General features: G+C 38.4%; 1 protein-coding gene across 2 annotated transcripts in view; it reads right to left on the reverse strand.

Moving 5' to 3' along the window:
* Nucleotides 1-247: 247 nt before the first annotated feature.
* The window catches only part of NRPA2 (nuclear RNA polymerase A2), a 294,138-nt gene continuing 272,693 nt past the window's right edge, over nucleotides 248-21,692 (reverse strand). For both annotated transcript variants that reach the window (XM_089830051.1, XM_089830050.1), the window contains exons 26-27: nucleotides 13,075-13,329; nucleotides 248-1,006 (exon numbers count right to left, since the gene is read on the reverse strand). In XM_089830051.1, the coding sequence (XP_089686177.1) occupies nucleotides 599-1,006; nucleotides 13,075-13,329 (663 nt within the window). In that variant the 3' untranslated portion in view covers nucleotides 248-598. The remainder of the gene's footprint in view (nucleotides 1,007-13,074; nucleotides 13,330-21,692) is intronic.

Raw genomic sequence — 21,692 nt, forward strand, 5'->3', positions numbered from 1 at the left:
TGATTTAGTTTTTTGGAACATTCAGGGGTGCCCATTACATGTGTGATGGCCTACATCTGCTTCGTGTCACTTTTGGCATCTATGACATCTACTTATTAAATGCACTGCATTTAATTCATGTCCATCGCCTATCACCTCTTTTTCACTTTTTAATTTCATTTATTCAAAATACTAGACCCCAGCAAAATTATAAGTGACCAATCAAAAAATTAGAATTCCTACAAAGAAATTTTTTTTTAAATAAACAAGGACTAAACTTTATAGTTTTTTATTTTTTGGATTCCAAAAATTAATTCAGTATGGAAACTGGGAACTTCAGTTCTAATAACAACGCCTGCATAGACCGTCTAATAATGTCTCATATTAAATTCGTTTTTCTTATACTTGCTGATACCAGACCATTTAGGCGCAATTTTGTATCCTATAAATACAGGAATGGTTTCCATTACAAAAATGAATTACATTAGACTCACCTTCCATTGAAGACCGTGTTCAGAAGAACAAAGTGATACTTACACAAGTATAAATTACTGTACAAAAAAATGGTATCATTCAATTAATTCTTGAAAAACTCAATATGATTCTTGAATTTCTGTCATCACGCTGCATCAGAGACCTTGAGAGCCATCTTGATATTCATTGCTGCCAGCTCTGCTGCCAGATATCTGAATACATATGGCATTGCCACCGTCTCAATGCCCTGGCTTGATTTGCACACATGGCAGACTACCTTCTTGGCATTGATGCTCCCCAAAGGTAGGCTGGTCAGTGAATCACTTCTTTCCTTTTGAAGCACAGGCGAGGTTGACAATAAACCCCCACACTTTGAGCAAACATCTGCCACATGATAGTCTGAGCTTATATGAAGTCTATCACGAAGTAGATAAGCTGCTCCATGAGCAAGAACTGAATCACGCTCCATTTCTCCAAAACGAATACCTCCACCAACTTTGCGACCTTTCACAGGTTGTCTGGTGACAGGATTAACAGGTCCCATAGAACGCACCTGTTAATACAAACAACAACTTGATCAATTCTATTGTAGTTTCAAGAAAGCCTCAACAATAGTTTAATTCTAACATATTCATAGTTTTAAATGAATAGATTTCATCTCCTTTGCATCATATTCTTCATCTCCTGGTATTCATTTTCATTCTGACAATGGATTGATGGACAATAATGTAAATATGATTAAAAAACAATAGCAATATTAAATTATAGGTTATTGATGAATACATTTCTGTCCATATAATTGTGTTTCATTGGTGGTGACTAAAGAGAATATAAACGGATTTACGTAAATGGCATCGCTGATAAGATAAGCTGTCTCAGCTTTACAAGGAATTTTATCTTGGACAATATATAATGTGAATTTCTCTGAAAAGAGGATTGCAGGAGATGAAGCATTCTGCTTAATAAACCTATTAATACCCAATCGTCCAGTTCATCTGTTCTTCCATCATGTAGCTTACAGCTTACATTTCATTTTTGCAGGAGAGAAATTAAAAAGAAAGGGGAATAGTTTTCTGTGGCTATTGGAATTTTACGATGTATCATTAAGGCATAGATCATTGTTAAAAAACTTGGACTTGGAGTCAAAACTTCATTGTTTAAAAACTTGGGACTCATCAATACTTGGACTTGGCACCCCAAGTTGACAATGATTTATAACTTGTACCGGATATACCCTAATATAAATAAACTTTACAGATACAATAAACTAATCAAATGGCTTCTACTTCAGTCACATGTGTAATTATACATTGATAATACGAATATAAAAGTAGATCTTAGCTTAAAGGAAACACTTTTTTGAGTTACATAAATATTCTTTTGGGTGTTTAAGGTGTACCAAGCTCATGGTCTATAGTAGCATGGAATCAAAAACAGAAGTCAACATTAATAACTCTATGTGAAGCAGTTCTAAGGCAGCCATTCAGTTTAGACAAACCGTCAAGGTGAATCCCATTTTTATAATTTTATTATCACCTTCAAGCATCCTACAAACCTTGAAAAACACATTATTTTTACATTCTTTCATTAAAGGAATTTTAATTTTTTATGTTCCTTTTTTCTTTTAATTTCCAAACTCACCCAAATCTACTTGGGACTTGCCACGCCTAGAGACTCTAATCAGACGTGTTGAGCACTTTAGTTATGAGTCCCCAGGTCTCATTCAACCAAGTTGCCTTAGGACTCAAGTTTGAGCACAATGCGGTGAGTCTTGTAAACACTGGCATAGATATTCAACCATTTGAGAAGCTGATTCTACTATCTATACTCTTGACCTAAGTCATAAGGTTCAAATTCAAATTTGAGTTCAGCGATCAAAAAATTCATATGAAATTAGACAAGGGTAAAAATTTGGGAAAAAAATCAACAATTAATTTATTTATTTTTAAAGAATATATCCACAAAATTATCAAAATAGTTTGACATTGCTAAATAATTAAACTAAATAAATCAATATTATTTTAAAATAAAAGAATATAATATTGAAAAACAATATTATATAAATATCATAAAGTTCAGATGAAGTTTACAAAGGGTAAAAATTTGCTGAAATTCAAATTTCATGGATGAAATTCAACATATCCTGTGACTTAGCTCTTGATTAGTATAATCTGTTATTTAGGACTTAGCTCTGGATTTACTATTTTTATAGTTGCTATTTTTGGTAGCGCAATGGATGGCTTGGCAGTTGGTCATCACCTATAGTTAATCAGGTTAATAATTGCATGAGCTCTTATTTAGTTATTATTCATTGAGTTGCATAATTATATTAATGTTTATATTATTATAATAATGATTTTAAGTGATATCTCTAAAAAGCAAGTTAGGAAGTTTCTAGTGTTGAGTTCTTTTGGGAAACTTTCACGATTTTTGAAGTGGAATTTTATGGAAACTTCTACCAACGAAATCTTATAACTGAGAGCTCATTTCATTGGGAAAAGCACACTTGATTATATATTTGATTTTGTGCCTTTGTGGCTTTTTTCCTAGGTTCTTAACTATATGCCCTTGCTGATGTATAAGAGTCAATATTGAGGATTTGCAATTCAACGCTGAGGTATTGTGAATTATATTTCTGAGAATTATTAATCTTCCATTTCTATGTTACTGTTGCTTTGGAAGAAGGCTTTGTGTTGGGAGTTGTGGTAGGTAAAACTCTGAAAATTGTGGAGGTTGAGGTTGTGAGTCTCCTTACTGTATCCCTGTGGCTAAAGAGGGATTGGCTGTGGACATCTCCAATTGTGACTGGCATTTGCGAAATTCTGATTGGAGGACGATTTCGTTTCTGAGGACTGCATATTTGTGTTGCAGCATTTTTTGTGAGTTTGGTATTCTGTCGTAGAGCAGCATTGTATCTTGGGGACTGTAGGCATCTTCTACCGAGTCCTGCGTCCATTCTCTTAACTTTCTGGGAGTGGAATTGTCACCCACGGCTGCACGTCTAAGAGGCCACACAGCTGCATTGAATCCTGTACATGCAATTAGCCTGCATTTTTCCATTTGGCTGTCACACTGGTGATTGGAGTGCGTGGGTGTTTCATGGCTGGATGACAACCATTTAATTAGGCCTGCAAATTGTTAAAGGACCACGTGAGTGGTCTAACTCCAGCAGTGTAGAAGGAAGCTGAGCCAGCATTTTGGGTTACGGAAGGTGTTTGGGAAGTGTGTTTTCATGTGGCCAAGGCTGGGCCTGCTACCCAATTAGCTGCAGTTACAAGTGGAGAGACTTGGACACTTGGATTGGTGTTGCTGACTACATGTGGATAACCTGAAGCAAATTGATTGGGCATTTGAACTTGGACGTGATTCCTCCATTGAATATTACAGTCTATTCTTCAAGCCAGATTCATTGTTCTTTATTTTGGTTGTACGAGCCAATTATAAATCGGTGCATCCCTTTTGATAATTGAATAAATTGGTCAACAATTGTGTAGCTGGCAGAATACAAGGAAATAAGAGAAGTGTTCTTTTACATTGATTAGGCAAATTCCGGTTAGCTATGTGCATTTAATTGTTATAAGAAATAAGAGGAAGTTGTTTGTTTTAAGGAATGAAGAAGCAAAGCTAAGAAAGTTTTAAAAACATAGATGAAATTCTTTACACCCAGCTAGTTCTCAGATTGAGCCAGGTTGGGGTTTGTACAAGTTCTTTGCACTTCTCTCTTCTTCATCCCTCAAAGGAATTAGGAAAAACTTCCTGCCATCAATAGTAACAGTATTCCTCCTACAATCATGATTAGCTCCCTTGTTATGTTGATGTAGGTCATTATTACATAAACAAAGTACTTAAGGTAGTTGTTGGGAAAACTTATGCACCAAGGGTCACGATGGTTGATTCTCGTAACAAGTCGGAGCACCATACATAGGGATCATTGGGAATTGGAAGGGGATGGCATTGGAGAGAATATTTGTACTTTTGGTGATGTAATATTCTTGGTACAATCAATAAAGTGATAATTTTCCATCTATGTGCATTGTGTATGTTTTTCTCACTGGTATAATCACTGTGATTGCATTGGTATCTAGTTTCTGTGTATAACTTCCATACTTGGTGTGAGAACCTCTCCAAGCCAACATAAAGACACTTGCATACCTGGCAAGTAATCATTTCCATATCTGGTGGGTAAACATTTCCACATCTAGTAGGTAAACACTTCCATATCTGGCATAAAACTACTTCCACATCTGACATGGTACTCTACCACATTTGGAAGATAACAATTGTCAAGGTCTACCAAGCAAAACATGACAAGCACTAATGTTAACTACATACAAAATATTCATCCTTGTTAGGTCCAATACTGAAATTAACCAAACATTGCTATGTAACCTGCACTCGATGATCATCTTGAAAACAACTGATACCATAAGGACAAGGATGTTTAAATCTCTGCAATCCAAGTTTTTGTACCATCTCTTTTGATACAAGGTTATCGGTAATACCATCATCCATGCTAATCTTACAACATCTACTTCCTAACTTGCAAATAGTTTTGAACACATTTCTCCTTTGAACTGGTTCTACTTCATGCTTAGACAACATGATCCTTCTAAGCATAAGAGCTTCTCATGTCTTTGATGAAGTAAAATCAACTTCAGGCTCCTTCACAACTTGACCTTCCTATGCTACTAGGTTCTTCTTATCAAAACCCCTACTAGGACATTCAAAAGCTCACTATCTCTCGCCACATTTGAAACAAGTAGCCTTGAATACCTTACTATCAAATCTATTTCTTGGAATTCTTTGATCAGATTCAACTGTAATTATTTTCTTTATCCAAATTAACCAACTGTTTGTCTCTACTCTTAAGGTAACCTTGCTTTCTATTGCACTTATCTTCTGCCTTCAAGGCATACTGATAAGCATCTTCAATTGAACTAATCTCCAACATACTTAACTCATCTTGAATATTCAATCTCAAACCATTTTAATACCTTGTAACCTTTTCCTTAAAAGATTCACGATGCCTAGATCTGATTTGCATCTTGAAAAACTCCTCAACATACTCTTTAACTGATAAGTCCTTTTGCCTCAAATTCTGCAACTTCTTAAACAATTCAAGTTCATAATCCTTAGGTATGAACTTAGCTTTAAGTCTAGAGACCATAACTTTCCATCTACTGATCTTAGGTTCACGGTTATTCTCTCTATCATTCTGCAATTCCTTCCACCACAAGACGACATGACCCTTCTACTTAGTATGTTCTAACCTAACTCTCTAAGGATCTCTAACATCTTCTAGCTCAAAATAATCTTCAAGTTCATTAATCCAATCAATCAAGTTCTCGGGATGCAATGAACCAGAGTTATTTGAAACATCTAGTCTATGACTCTTACCAACTTGTGTCACAACTCGCAACAATTTTTCTTCTTCAGCAAGGAACTCTACTTCAAGTACTTCAAGATCTTGGACAACTTCTTCATACTCATCCTCTGTCGCAAGGGTCCTTCTCAAATCCATTCAAGACATTACAAATCTCAATTCTAATTTCAGCTTTAAATTCCTCAAAGATGTGCTCTAACCTCCTAGGATTCATCCTTCTAGGCGACATAATCAATTCTAGATGCAATTGTCTCAACTTCGACGATTTGTTCACCAACGAATAAAAAAACTCCACTAGGTCAGAACTGATCCAACGATACAACTTGTTCAAGTCCTCTACATTTGCAATCCAAAACCATGATCTGCCACCTCACAACCAAAAGTTTCAAGGCTTGACAAGTCAATAATACAAGATCTAACCTCAACCTTGCTCTGATACCATCTAATGGAGTACAAGGCTGGTGAATCTCCAAAGGAGATGACAAAACCCCAGCTAAGAGTCATGCAACGAGATACAAGTGAAAATGACTTCTTTATTAACAGAAGATACAATTACATCAAATGAACATCAAACATATCGGGTTGTAAGGCCTTTCTGGTTTTGACCAATACAAATAATCCAGAATAAAGTCCAACTCTATCGACATGCCCATTCGTGATGATCTTCGTCCTTTCTCCTCATCCTAACCACTTACTACCCCCCAAGATACATCTTACATCACATAAATAGCCATCAAGACATGCAGATTGGCTAAAAGATCATAATTTCCTAAAATAAGAAACGTATTACTCAATATAGGATTGATCCCTAAAGATCAAATGACTAAATACATGATTAAGCATAAGAGAACTAGCAACCTTAGATATAGGTCCTCACATGATCCAAGAACCCACATGTAAAGCCATTAAACCTCGCAAGCGAAGACAAACATCGCATAAGGGAATTACCATGCATCATCTGATATGCCAACGAAGAATATGCCACTCAAGAATAATGAATTAGATCTCCATGCATATGGCACATAAAGACATGTAACCTTGGGAAGATGATCCATGGTAGTTCCTCGTTAAAAAACCAAATTCACATAAAATAGAATGTGTGATCCAATGATCGCCACTACAAACACAAAATAAAGCAAACTGTTTTTTTTGGATGATGTGAGATTGCCAATAACCCAAAGATGCTCCTACATCATTAAATGACATTTTGGGGACTAGGATATCCAAAACATAAAACAATTGTTTTATAATTAACATACAACATTGTTAGTCTCCAGGGCTAAGAGCCTACGATGAAAATTTGAAAACTGAGACATGTGAAACAATTAGTATTTTGTACTGTCTCCTTCCTTAATAGGATTTATTTAAAATATAATATTATTAAAAATATTAAAGTAAACAAACAAATAACAATAAAATTACAAATTATATACAAGATATTCGCTAGACAAAAAAATTATTAAAAAAAATTGTTTCTACGAGGAAACAAATATTACAGTACCGTGGGAAAGTGAATTTAATAAAATAATGGTTAATAGTTTGATATCAAATCTTTAATAATAAATTTCCCTGCATTGCCTATGACATCTTATGAATAGAACAAGTTACTAGTGAAAACAAAAATTTGTTTACGATACCTTAATGAATAATTGTTTCTTATATAAGCTGCATATAAAAGGCACAAGGGAAATCGAGTGATGACCTCGCATAGACAGACATGGGAATATTTATAAAAGAAAGATTAAATAAAGTTGTGAGACTAAAAGAAGACAAGAGTCACGTCCGTTGAAGGAACTTATCATTTGTTCTCAAATACAAAGAACATTGGGAAGTCTAGACCAGAGGGGAGATATATAAATGCATACACACATCATTGAACAAGAGGATGGGGCATCAATTCATATATGTCATACTTGTAGAAGTCTAAACAGGGGGCATTACTTGAGAACGCATAGGGGAGAGGTCGATTATACTTATGCAGATTTACAAGTGAAGAGATACAAGTCAAAGATTAGAGTTGATTTATCAAATGGGTAGTGGTCAGTGAAGTGGTAGAAAATACCAAGACGATGAAGTCATACATTGTGATAGGAGCCTTCAATGAAATAGTCAGCAATCTGACTTGTCAAATAGTTCCATGATATACAATAGTTCATTTTGTGGCCAACTAGATCAATATTGGAAAGCAATCGATTTCATGGTGATTTGCAATGTATGGGTTAAAATATAGGCTAGCCAACTCTTTTAAGTAAATAGAATAGCAACCATATTTAGAGGACAACAAAGATGGTTAAAGAAAACAGCAAACATATTAAAAGCCACAAATACGAAAGGTTGACTCTCTATCAGAAATGAAAAACAATAAAAAATAGTTAAAAGTGCCATTAAGAATAGTCAAACATTAGTTTGAGTGTTAATAAATGTCTTAACTAAGAAGTTGTTTTGTTAATACAAACAAGTAAAAGACGAGTCAATTCAGAAATTAAAAATGTTAGATATTTGCTTGATAGGAAGTTGTGAGATATTTGGTTGATGGGAAGGTGTGATTAATAGATACATAAGTATTGGCGAGTACCTATCCACATCCTAGTTCTTGAAGGATATTGCCACCTAGATAGAAGAGGAAGTTGGACTTGACAAGTAGGATGTTCCAATTAATCAATGGATTGTTGTGTGAGATGGGACTAGACCAGGTACTTTAGAGGTGCATCATGGTTGAAGAAATCCTAAGTGTCCTTTGGAAGGCACATGAAGGTCTGACTGGCAAACACATGGGACTAGACACTACGGTGAGAAAGGTACTACTTGTAGGTCTATGGTGGCCAACATTATACAACAATGCTAGGGAAAGGGTCATAGGCTATGACATATGCTAGCGGGCCACGAAATCATTAAAGTGGGACTTCATGCCTCTGAATCCTTTACAATCACAAGAGATATTTGAGAGGTGGGGACTTAACTTCATTAGGCCACTAAAGGCTAGTAGAGCAAGGAGATGTAGATACATCATGGTGGCACTGGAGTACCTTACCAAGTAGGTGGAGGCACAAGCCCTGCCAGACAACTCCGCACTGACTACATCTAGATTTATTTATAAACAAATCATCACAAGGCATGGGATTCCAATACAATTGACTTGTGTTCAAGGGTACCACTTTGTGAATCATGTCATGCAATTTCTCACCAAGGAGTTCAATATTTTTCATTCTTTGTCAAATCCATATTACCCATGAGCAAATGGCCAAGCAAAAGCAACTAACAAAATATTGGTGTGTGTGATCTACAAATCATGCAGAGTGTATGAAGACTGGTAGGAAATGGTACCATCAGTACTATGGGCCTATAGGACAACATACAAAGTAACTACCGAACAACCGTCATTTCAGCTAATGTGCAAACAAGAAGTCATTGTCCTTGAAGATTTCATGGTTCCGAGCTTGAGGATTGGGTTTGAGAATAGGCTTGGGGATATGGAAAGCCTTCAGGAAAGGTTATATACCTTGAATAAATTGGATAAGCATCAGATGATGGTGCAGTGGGCAACAAAGGTAGCCCAACAAAGAAAGAATGTGTGGCACAAAAAACACTTGAGGCAACTACGGTTCACTCCAGGACAACTCCTAAAATATAATAAGGAAAGAGATTAAACCGGGAAAATTCAAAGTCAGGTGGCTCAGTCCATACAAGATAAGAGACGTTGAAGAAAATAAAGTGATTAAGTTATGGATACTTGACGGGCAAGATATCCCAATCACGGTAAATGGGTTGAAGTTGAAGCCCTTCCATGACAAAAGAAGGTGTCAGGAAGGGTGACCCGTGCCAATGGATGATGCCTTACAAGGTAAAATAGATTAGGAATAATTTTTAAAAATTAAAAATTAAAAAAGAAGTTAATAAAAAAGAGAGAGAAGGAAGAGAGCTTATCACTATGTCGTTGGTAGACACTATTGTATACTATATCGCCACATAGGTGGCCACAATTGTCATGAAGTGAACCCACAGTGTGGTGCTTCTAGCACAACATCCATCATACCGTATGGTGATCCTAAGTCGATATTAAACCACTATCGTGAGAAGACTAAGTGATGCATGCATCAGAAACAAGTAGCGAAATCAAAACTCCATCATACTACAAATGTTAAAACTGAATAGTGATTGTAACGAGAGGGGATTGAAGCGAATGAAGGACGCACAGGTCGAGGGACACCAAGGACAATGATATAACTATCAACAGATGCTTCAACCAAATGAACATAGCTGGTGTCTTGCAGTTTAACCAGGGGCATAAATAGAATGGAGGTGTTTTTAAAGGAGTGGTTGCGAATTTGAAAAGGAGGGTAAAGTCGCATGCTGGGACAAGCTGCATGGGGAACAAGGTGAAGTGTTGGACATATCATATGAAGAGGGATGGGGTCTAAAAACAAGGTCAAAATCCTTACATGGGGAAGGGTCACGCCAACCGCATTGGAAGTGAAGGAAGGTAGAAGGCAAGTGAAGAGTATCATTTGCCGGTGTAAGCATATTTGCCAGTGTAAGCATAGAATTGCACTACTGTAACCATATAGGTGGTTGTATAGTGGCTAGGGCCGTTTAAACACGTGGTATAGGAGGTTTATAAAAGCACAAGGAAAACATGAAGGAACAAAGATCAAGAAGGGCATACAAGAATATAGTTGCATTGGTGTGAAAATGTTGTTAAATTCAGTTTTGAAGGGCAAAGTAGACAAATTATACCCTAACTGCTTATGTCCAAGTTGCACAAAATGAAAAAGGGGCAACAGTTACTGATGGATCCCAATAGGAAGAAGGACTAGAAGAAATAGCTACAGTCAGCCTCAAGCAATTCCTTTGGAATGCATAGGGAAGCAAAAGTATTACCCTCCAGTGTTAAAATTGCAGGAAGAATGGACATGGACTTAGGGAAAAAGAAGAAGATAAAGCCAAAGGCGCTAGGGCAATATCGCATGCAGAAGGAGGATGTGACACTGCAGAAGGCAATTTTTGAAAGGCTCAATGGATTGGAATGCAAAAAATGGTAGCAAGAAACACCGGACATTAATAGTGAAGCAACATAATAAGAGGGCTAAAGTTCATTGGGCCATACAAATGCTTGTCTTCTACATCTAGGATTATGAGGGTGCCCTTTGCATGCTAGTCAAGACCTTCGACATATTTACAGACGCTAGTTCTGTTAATTATCTTGAGTATAATATCAAAGTCTTCTTCAAAGCCACTGAATTTACATGGGTGTTTTGTTTTCTTGGAGGGAATGGAAAGAAAATTGATTTGAAGGCCAAGAAGATGACTCTCGAAGAGAAGGAATACTTGATAAGATTGGTCTCACAAACTCTAATGCCAATAGAGGTGGACTTTGTAGCTGGTACCTCCAGGAGCTGAGGGATAAAGAAGTCATTTATCTTAGAGGGACAATTGGCATGATGACCACCACACCCATTCTAGGGTTAGCTAGTTGAAGACACCAATCAGTATTGCCATTAACAATTATGAAGAGTCAAGAGTGGAGTTTTTTGGGGGTATAATTGTGGTGGAGTTATTTATGGCAGAAGATTTGATACCACATGGTGAGGCTAAGGCAGTTGAGATGGTCCCCATGGATGATGGAGGTGGTTGCGGTTGAGGCCGCAATAGTGGAGACTGCAGAGATCAAGCACCTGAGTGAGGCAAAGGTTTAGGTTGTGGCAAATAGCACTCTAGTGACAGGTTGTGCTCCATCTCAAGTAGACATGAGTACTCAGCTTAGAATATTCTAGCTCATGCCCATGGCCCCTATTGGGGCGGTCGTCCTATCTCCTTGATACCAGGTGAGAAAGGGAGAGACTTTAGTAGTGCGACAGATGGAGGCAAGTGTACCTGTAGTCAAGCAGTTGGCGAAGAGTGCACTTGTGGTGCAATTGACAGTGACACCTCGGGAAGGCTTGTTAGAGCCTGCGAAGGGTCTTGGAGATATTGACTAGTACATTGAGGAGATAGCAGCAAGAGCTAAGCACATAGCAGCCTCACTATGGTCACAAGGCCAGAAGGTTGTTGTGGGGAAGGTAGAGACCTTGTCAGAGTTTGTCAAGATGGGATATAAATAGGAGTTTCATTGATATTTTGGGTCTTGGGGATGGCCAACCACAGACTATTGAGATGATGGAAAGTTGGGACCTTTTAGAGGGTTGTGATGATTGTTGGAGTAGATAGAGTCGAGTTTAGGTTCTACTCCGGAAGGTGGAGCAAGTTCAGAGAGGGTTACTATGAGTTGTGATAGACTCAACAGATACCATCTAAGGCTGAGGCTCAGTGATTAACAATGGCCACGGCCAGGGAGGAGTTGTCATCTTGCCTTCAGGTGAATGAGGAGTACCATAGACAGGAGTTGACTTAGGAGAGGGTTGCATGAGTAGTTGAGAGGAGGCCCTGCTAACAGAGAACTAAGCCATAACAGCTGAGTCACCAAAAGAGATGGCAGTGAGGGTCACGCTTGAGGGCTGCCTTGCGAGTGCCCTGGAAGCAATAGAAATACTCCACACAAAAACATCAGAAATACTCCAAAGAATCTTGAAGAAATGTATCTTGACTGATTTTCTTAAAAAGGGAACTCCTAGATGAACTTAGTATTTAAACAATTTCAATGATCAAGAAAAATGAAAAAGCAAAAAACTTAGCACAAAAGGTAACAAGATTAAAGTGCTCCCACAAGATTGCTCTGAAAGGGAAAACCTGAAATTCTGATAGAAATCTGCTTCGGTTTTCTCTATATTAGCCCAACTGGGTAATAAATTCAGAATGTGTTTTAACCCAAATGGAACCTACATTTCATTTGGAAGGATTCTGAATGCTGACCCAAGGAAGGAAATGTGAAGACATACTGCTCAAGGCAGCATTTGGTGATGTCATGTTAAGAGGAAATCAATTCATGGTGAAGCTATGGAAGGTTATCCCAGAAAATACAACATATTTCAATTTCTAAATGCTTGAATGTTCAGCTTCACTATTTCTTCTTAGGCATATATTAAAATTTTCATTGTGATACCTATATATGTGGATGTTCATGTTTGAGCTACTAAAAGTTGTTCTGGAAAATAAATCATAATTTGATTTCCGTATACATGAATGTTCAGCATCTCTATTTCTTCTGGGCCTCATTCTAAAATTTTCATCTTAATCCTTACATATGTGCGTGTTATCAGCATTTTTAAATTAAGAATCCACAAGATGCTAATTTATCATTATACCTGAAACTTATCTGAAACCATATGTCGAAGTCGTTGATAGTACACTGGACCAATAAATATTTCACAAGTGAGCTCTGTGCCAAGAATGCCACTATATAGGACCTCGGTTCCGTGGTAATTAAATCCATAAGAAGCTAAAACCTGACCATAATCATCAACAGCAGAACCTGAGGCACTTTTTTTCTTCGGTTGTTGTTGACCTGTTAACCTTGCAAATGGTGTCGCATCGACAAACTTCCCTTGAAGGCTACCACCCTACCAAGAAAAATGAATTCCAATTAGAAATCAATGCTGGAGCAATAAAAAATAAATTTAAAGGTGCATGCAATATTTTCTAAATAAAAAAATATGACCAATAAATTAATAATACTTTATCTGGAAATGATTAGTGTCATTGATTATAGGATAATAAATTAGAGCTGAGACCAGACCAAGTTTCCAGAACAGAAATTAAATATTTGCTCTATCTAACATTTACATGTGGTGGTATACCAGACTCTGTTTTACGTTTAAAAGAAAAATAATATTTCCATTTCCAAAACAGTGGGTCAGCTAGCATTTGATATAGCACAATAGCATGTATGAGGTGCAACAGACTAACATTATAATGAACAATAATCCATCAAGAATCCAACAGATGGCTAAAGGTTCTAAAAGAGCACTTTTCCTTACTCGTTTTGTGGTAGAAGAGCCCTACTTATCAAAACATAAGCCTTAACCAGAAACACAGCCAACCGGACCAGTTCAAGGCAACTTTTCTGGCACCTATTTCCCCTACTAATATAGTATAAACATATCATAAAAATTACTAGCCCAAATTCACTATTCATATATGATGCCACCTCTATCTTGATTGAGGCCTCTTAAGATTTGAGCCACAATTGTCATTGGCAGCTACAGATAAGGATAATTAAATCAAAGACTTAATTTAGGGAACACTCTTGGCGATTCTAAGAACCATGTAATGGTGGCAAACTGTTGAGAAAAAAGACCGAATTTCTGTTCTTTAAAGATCTAAGAGTTTTTTCCAAAAAATCTACGTATCATATTAACGATATGAAAATTAACAATAAGCAGTTTAAGCCTACAACAGCTGCTCCACATACCCAGCATACTATGCTGTATTAAGGTCCCTCAAACAATTTATTGCTATCTTTCATCAAGTTTCTGGGATTGGGATGGCAGGGGATGGAGGTGTGGAAACAATTCTGCTACTGAGAGGGTACTGAATTGGTAGAAGTTAAAAATTTCAGGTCCTTAAAAAACTTTAGTAAACAGATAAATATAAAAGAAGAGTTGAAAAGAATACAACCACACAGAAGGAATAACACATGGAGTGCATGGAAAACACAAGATGGGTGAAAAAACACACTGAGAAATGCTATTAGGATCTAACAATCTGAAGGCTGCTTGCGAATGAAAATGTGTAAAACACTTTGAACCTTTGAGGGCACCAGCCCTAAGGAAACATTATATTCCTCATTTGAGAGCACCATCTCCAACAAAAGCACCAACCCAGCATCCTTGAGGCACCAATCTTCTAGATATTACAACCTTCTTTTGCAAAATGCTTTCCTCATTTAGACTTCTCTAGCTTGTGGATGTATTACAAGTCATTTCACTCAACTTGATGATTGTTCAAAATTCAGAATAAATAAACCACCTTTAAAATTTTACTATAACATTTTCAGATTTTACAAAATCACTCAACGTTGCTCTTAGATTTTACAATGCCAATGGATTATACATGATATACCTCTTACATACTTCACATTTGCATGCTTACTACAACTTACTTTGCGTTTGGCTTTGTTATTTATTATCAACAGCACACACACACTCCGCTTCCATTGTGTTGTCCTGCATTTTGTCACCACAAAATGTTGATAACAGCACGGAACTTTTTCAAGCTAGTTTCGTCTTATTGCTTAATGTTGATCAATCAATCAATTTCAATTCGTATATCAGATCTTTTTATTGAAGGCCTTCTTCAAGTCATTTTTGTTTTGTTTTCTATCGAGCCTTTGCTTGATTTTTGAGGCCTTCATCATCCTTTTCTTTACTTTTGAGTTTGTGTTTGTTGGTTTTTTGTCCTTTGGTTTTGCTCATGTCACGCCTTTCGCTTTTCCTTTCGATTTGGTCTAACCTAGAGCTCAATCAGAGTTGTCAATCAAGAAATATGCCCGTTTTAATGCCTCAAAAGTGGACATTTTTGGTGCAACAGCACGAATTAAAAATATGATGTTATATTTTTAATTTGACTTTCACGTTTTAATAAATATAACTTATATTCACTTTTTGTTATGCTTTTAAGTTAAGTTGCCGGTTCGGATGCAGGTTCAACATTTGGGTTCAAAATTTGATCAAAATTTTTTTGGGTTGGGTTCAGGTTCGTTTTGGATTTGTCCATACAAGAATATATATATATATATATATATATATATATATATGTTGCAGAATACTGGTTCATACAACACTATGCTAATCTAAAGCAATTTAGCAAATTCAACCACCACATATATTAATGATTTGTTCAAATGGCACGACAATATGTCAAAATATACCACCATAATACCATATGAATGTTTCAGTTCAAAACTTTAGTCTTTAAAACAACAATGTCAACATTACTAATCACTAAATCAGTAATCAGAAATAAGTCATAGACTCATATGTAATCAAATGGAAAATATCAATGTATCATCAAAAATCATCAAAGAATTCATCATCATTAGGCAGTTGTTGATTAGAAGCACAATTAGTGCCACCAGCATCAGCAGTCTCAACCATAGAATAGATCAGCTCCATCAGTACTATGTATCTCAGGATCACCATCTTCAATCGCAAGTGCATCAAAGTGAATTTCCAACTCCACGGCCTTTGGTTCGACATCCCATTGTTTTGCCTCCCCCTTTTGTACATATTCTCTTTGTGAGTTGTGAGCCTCAAATTTGAATGCACAAACACCAAGTTATTTGCTTTCTTGGAGCTTAGTCGCTTGTGTTTTATCGAGTGGATGAAGGAGTATCTGCTCCAATTCCTCTCAGATGATGATGAACTAGCAACCTATCAAGATTTGCAAATTTACCAACAATAAACTAGAAATTAGAGTTTTGAATATTTACCAACAAGAAACTAGTGATTAGAATCTTAAGACTAAAAAACTAACCTGTGATAAAATTTTGATGGCAATGGGCTGCAAGGGTTGGTATTTTTGGCCATGGAAGTACCACCATTAATGAGCATTAGCATTGTTCTTGTCTTCAAGAGTGTCAAGACCACAATCATCGGTGTTCATAAAACTCATAAATTCAGACATCACTTCAGGTCGTAAGTGCTTAGGAAAGAGTCTTCGAAGGGATGCCTTGTACCCTTGAGCAACTTCAAGATCTCTGTATGGGGGAACTCTAGTGGTACTCTCCTTGAGGACTGATTGGCTATAGAACCTGGGGCTCAATGCAAAGGCAAGTAGATGCAAAGGGGTAGTCATTTTGTTCCATCTCTCTATCATGATTAACTATAGCTCCTTGAAGAACTTTTCATTTGGATCTTGCTCTTTCTCATTTATGATATTTCTAATGTCCTCAATCATGGATTCAATGCCATCATATACCTCACCCAAGCAAGGCGTATTCATGTCAGTGTATCGGATCATGCTCAATATAGGCTCGGTGATCTTCAGAAGGTACTTAGCACAATCCCACCAAGATTCATTTAGTATCAATCCCCTTATGGCAGTTGCTTTATTACTATTAGATTGCCTCCATACACTCCAATTAGCACTAGTTATCATTCTAGTCAAGGTGCCTCAAAACAATGGTGCTGGAGGCAAAGCGGGTCTCAACAAGCTATTTTAAAATGAAAACAGTAATAGATTAAACGTTTCAAAACATAGAAAGTTTACTAAAGTGGCTAGATTTCTAAAACATGTTTAAATTTTAAACAATTCAACTTACCTTCAAGAGCTCCAATTTCGAGAATTGTTTGAATATGGCTTGCATCATATGGTGGTCGTGACAAACATTTGGACCTCTTGTGCCTCTTCATACATTTTTTTTATCCACTCAACCTTAGTGCCAATTTTTTCCAGCATTAGGTTGAGTGAGTGCACTGCACAAGGTGTCCAAAAGATGTGTTCATACCGTTCCTCAATCAATAAGATGACAACCCTACAATTCTTCACATTGTCGGTTATTACTTGAACAACATTTTCAGGGCCAACTTGCTCAATAGCTTGGATGAGAAAGTGTGCAATGAAAGGACCATCCTTAAACTCTCCTTCACAATCCACAACTTTTAGAAACATTGCACCTCTTGTAGACATTGCAAGAACATTCACCAAAGGACGGTTCCTTGTATCTTTCCATCCATCTGATACTATTGTCACACCTATTTGGCCCAATGCATTCTTGATGGGTAACATGGCATTCTCTACATGGGCCACCTCATCATCCAATAAAGTGGTGTGTTCCTTCTCATACCTAGGGCCCTCGAACCCATTTGGAGCCACATTAATTGCCCTCACCATGTATTGCCAATACGGTGCGCAAACAACATTAAATGACAATCCATTTGCATAAACGCATCTGGCTATGGCTTGATCAGAAATGTCTCTAGCTTCATTTTGGAATGATGATTCCAAGGGTCCCACTACTCTTCTACTTACAATTTGTTGTTGAGGAGGATGCAAGAATGGATGGCCCTCTGCAAGTGGTTCACTAGGAGAGGTAGTTGAAGACATAGATGATGTTTTTCCTTTCTTTAGAGGCCTACCACTTTCCAACGGATGTGAAGGAAATGCCCTCCTAGCAGCTTCCTCTGATTGCTTCTGTTCTTAAATATATTTGTTTATGATGTGATTTGAAAGAAATGTTTTAGGTAGCACTCCATTTACTCTTGGCTTCGCGGTGCAAAATTTGATGCCTTATTGAGGAATAAAGCACAAATGTGTTTTTACTCTACTGTAAGAGATACTAAATTCCTCGCAATGTCTACAAATCCACAAATAACCTCCTCCACCCGACATTGGTCGAATCATTTGCACATGTTTCCAAAGTGGGGAACATCTGTCTATGTTCACCGTATGGATTAATCAAGCAACGCACACAAGAAATAGACACGAACACCGAATAGCAAACAGCAGAACTCTTATTATTATTTGCATATACCAACAGTACATGCTTTTCTCATATGATATCTCCTTTACAATGCTTCCCGAAGGGGTTATAAATACTTTCCGAAGAACTTTCTCGAAGGAGTCCGTCGGCTAGGTACATTATACCTGCTACAAACTGTTTACCCGTCGGCTACATAACAAGACTTTTACCGAAGGGACCCGTCGACCGATGCACAATTTCTACCGACGAAATCATCGCCCCCAAAAAGAAAAGTCGTCTCCTGACGACTAGCAAAATTAGGAGACAACCCATAATCAAGAAAAAAATAAATACTAGAGAGGAGGGGTCCCAGAAGAGTGTTGTTGACGACGCAACTCATACACCTGGTCAGTCCGGATGCGCAGATCTGTCTGAATCTGTGAATTAACTTCTACGGCCTCCTTCAGTAGAAGCGCAGCATCCATAGCCTGTCTCTTGGCCAACTGTAACTCATGCTCTGCTGCATCTTTATCCCGGATAGCTGCGTCCTTCTCCTGTACCACTGCTGCCATATCCATCAAGAGTTTTGCCCGCTCTGCTGCCCATGCTACCTGCTTGTCGGCCAAATCAGTGGCTAACTTTTCTCTTGCCTCTTTTTCATCTGCTAGAGATCTCTGAGCTGCAACACTGTCTGCTGCCCTATCCGCCTCCGCACGCTGCCGCGCATAGTAAACTTCTTTGTACAGTCCCACGATCTCATGTGCCAACTTCATCATTGGAGTGTCACTCGGTCCCAACTCTGGCTCAATGGCCCAATCTGCCAACATCTCTGGTGTCTCAACTGCCGGCCAACCTCTATCTACAAAACAAGTTTGAAATTGCTTAGGACAAATCCCATGAATATATGCTCGAATCAAATGCCACTCCCTTCGCCGAGTGAGAGCCTGAATGGCCACATCATGCCCCTTCTTCAATGCAAACTTCATAGTCCTGAGGTAGTCCTTGCACCTGTCCTCATCTGACCCGTAATCCTCCTTGGCGAAGTCCTTGAATGACCATTCGGGATCACTATTGTCCTCCTCATCAGCGGGAGCCATGCCCACATCCGGTGCCACCTCCTCTGTTGTCGGTGCAATCACGGCATATGGCATACCCTCCTCTTGAGACTGAGGCTCTGGTACAGGTGCTACTCTAAAATAGCTGGGGGACTGAATGGACGGGCCATGCTTGTCAGGGACGAGTCGGAACTGCTGTCTCAGAAAAACACTGGCTCTATCCATGACCTCTGGCTGTGTTGGGTCCGTACACTCTTGTACTCCTCCGTCTGATACGTTCTCTACTGGAAGTGCCTGAGCTTCTGCTGACTGTGCTACTGCAACAACTGCTGCTGGCTGACTTATGGCAGACGCCACGGGTGCTGCTATCAGAAGTGCTTCAGGAGCTGAAGAAGTCTCTCGATCGACGGGTGCGGCCAGGTGGGCAAAGTCGACCGCAAATCCTGCCCCCGGTCGGACAAGAGAAGGCCGTACCCCATGTTGCCATGGTGCGGCTAGGGTGACTGCCTGGTGGGATCCTCCAGTCATCAATATCGGTCGCCGAGTCTGCCCAAATCCTGGAATGTGAGCCATGTGTAGGCCTCGGGGTAACAATTCGGAGGTCATAGGAACCATAGTACGCGGAAATAGCAAGGGGGTAGCCGTGATAATCTGAACTGCTTCATTATCCTCGCCCTCGCCTTCTTCCTCCACACTATCCTGCTCAAAAGATGTCTCCTGTCGGCCGCTGTCAGTATCATCTGCCATGTCCATCCAAGGCCTCTTTTGACCTGCTGAACCCTTCTGCCCAGAGATTGTGTCCAAGTGCTTCCATTGCATGATAGGAGGTTCTCCTGGAGCCAGTGGTCCAAGCTGTGCCTCAATCTCCTCTGTTGGAATCACCCGTGTTACAACATCCAAGAATTGACCAATGGCGTAATGGGGCATATAGAAGGTCTTGTGCTGGAGAGTCATGAATTCATGCATCCGTTCAGCCAGCACAGACGCCCAATCATACACTTTCCCAGTCATTATGCCGTTCATCATGGACACCTGCGGAAATGTGATATTCGATGCCCTAGAGGATCCCGTGAGCCTGCTTTTGACTAAGTCCATCAGACACCGCCATGGCCCTTCCGGAATGTCGGTTTTCTTTAAACCTCTCCCCTTTGATGTCTCGGCTAATGCCGCCTGATCTGCTTCAGTCAAATCTCCACACACTAATTTGATTAAAAATAGTTTTCCATCCTTTGGAATTTTCTTCGGCTGAATCTTTCTACCCTGCTGCCCTGGAATGCCAAAAACCCGTGTGAAATCTGCTGCTTTGAATGATACCACTAAGTTCCGTCCCAAGTACTGAAATCCATCGAGCAACGGCGCCAAATGTTCACCGCATGGATTAATCAAGCAACGCACACAGGAAATAGACACGAACACCGAACAGCAAACAGCAAAACTCTTATTATTATTCGCATATACCAACAGTACATCATGCTTTTCTCATATGATTCTCCTTTACAATGCTTCCCGAAGGGGTTATAAATACTTTCCGAAGATCTTTCCCGAAGGAGTCCATCGGCCAGGTACATTATACCCGCTACAAACTGTTTACCCATCGGCTACATAACAAGACTTTTATCGAAGGGACCCGTCGGCCGATGCACAATTTCTACCAATGACAGTCTATTTTGAAGTGGGGATTATTGCCAACAGAATCACTTGAAGCCATGATAGAATCTACAAAAAAAATTAAAAATTACACAATAAATAAAACAAAAAATTAAATATGAAAAAAGCTCATTTATTACACTATAATGGATTCTTAGCATATATCAGTAAGATCATAACGAAAATTTAAAAACTAAGAACAATTTGTAAGAAGCTAGAACAATTCAAATCTAACAAGTTGCATACAATTTTTGATTTTTCCCTACCTCTTTTTTTTATCTCTAGAGTTGGAGATGAAACTGCTGCCTCTGTTATCTACTATGAAGCTATCAAATACAAATCGCTACCTCAACATCAAGAGTAATTGTTGAAGCTATCAAATGCAAACCGATATCAACTACAAACCCCTACCTCTACAATAGCTGCCTTTGGAGTCAACGTTTTGGACCTTTAGTTCAAGAACAAACACACATAGGTGAGTCAAACACAAAAAAAAATGAAAAAACAAACCACGAGCAAAAAGATGAAATGAAAAAACAAACTGTCGTAATAAGAAGTGTGAATGTGGATGAGTGTGTTGTTTTACGGTTGGGTGCCAATATGAGATAAAAACAACTATAATAAAGTAACAAACACCTTTCCAAACCATAAAAAAGTCGAACGTCTTTTGGTTATATGCCCAGATTCGCTCGAAATTCGTTGTCATTCTATCTAGGCTCTTTCGTCGACTCCCAAATTCACTCGAAATTCACTAACATTCATCCAAGGTGCGAAATGAAGAACCCACAGGGAATTTAATAGATGTTGTCGGTAAATGTAT

The sequence above is a fragment of the Cupressus sempervirens genome, chromosome 5, assembly GCF_028749045.1.
Source record: "Cupressus sempervirens isolate cs-2001-9-10 chromosome 5, ASM2874904v1, whole genome shotgun sequence".
In the NCBI taxonomy this organism is placed as follows: Eukaryota; Viridiplantae; Streptophyta; class Pinopsida; order Cupressales; family Cupressaceae; genus Cupressus; species Cupressus sempervirens.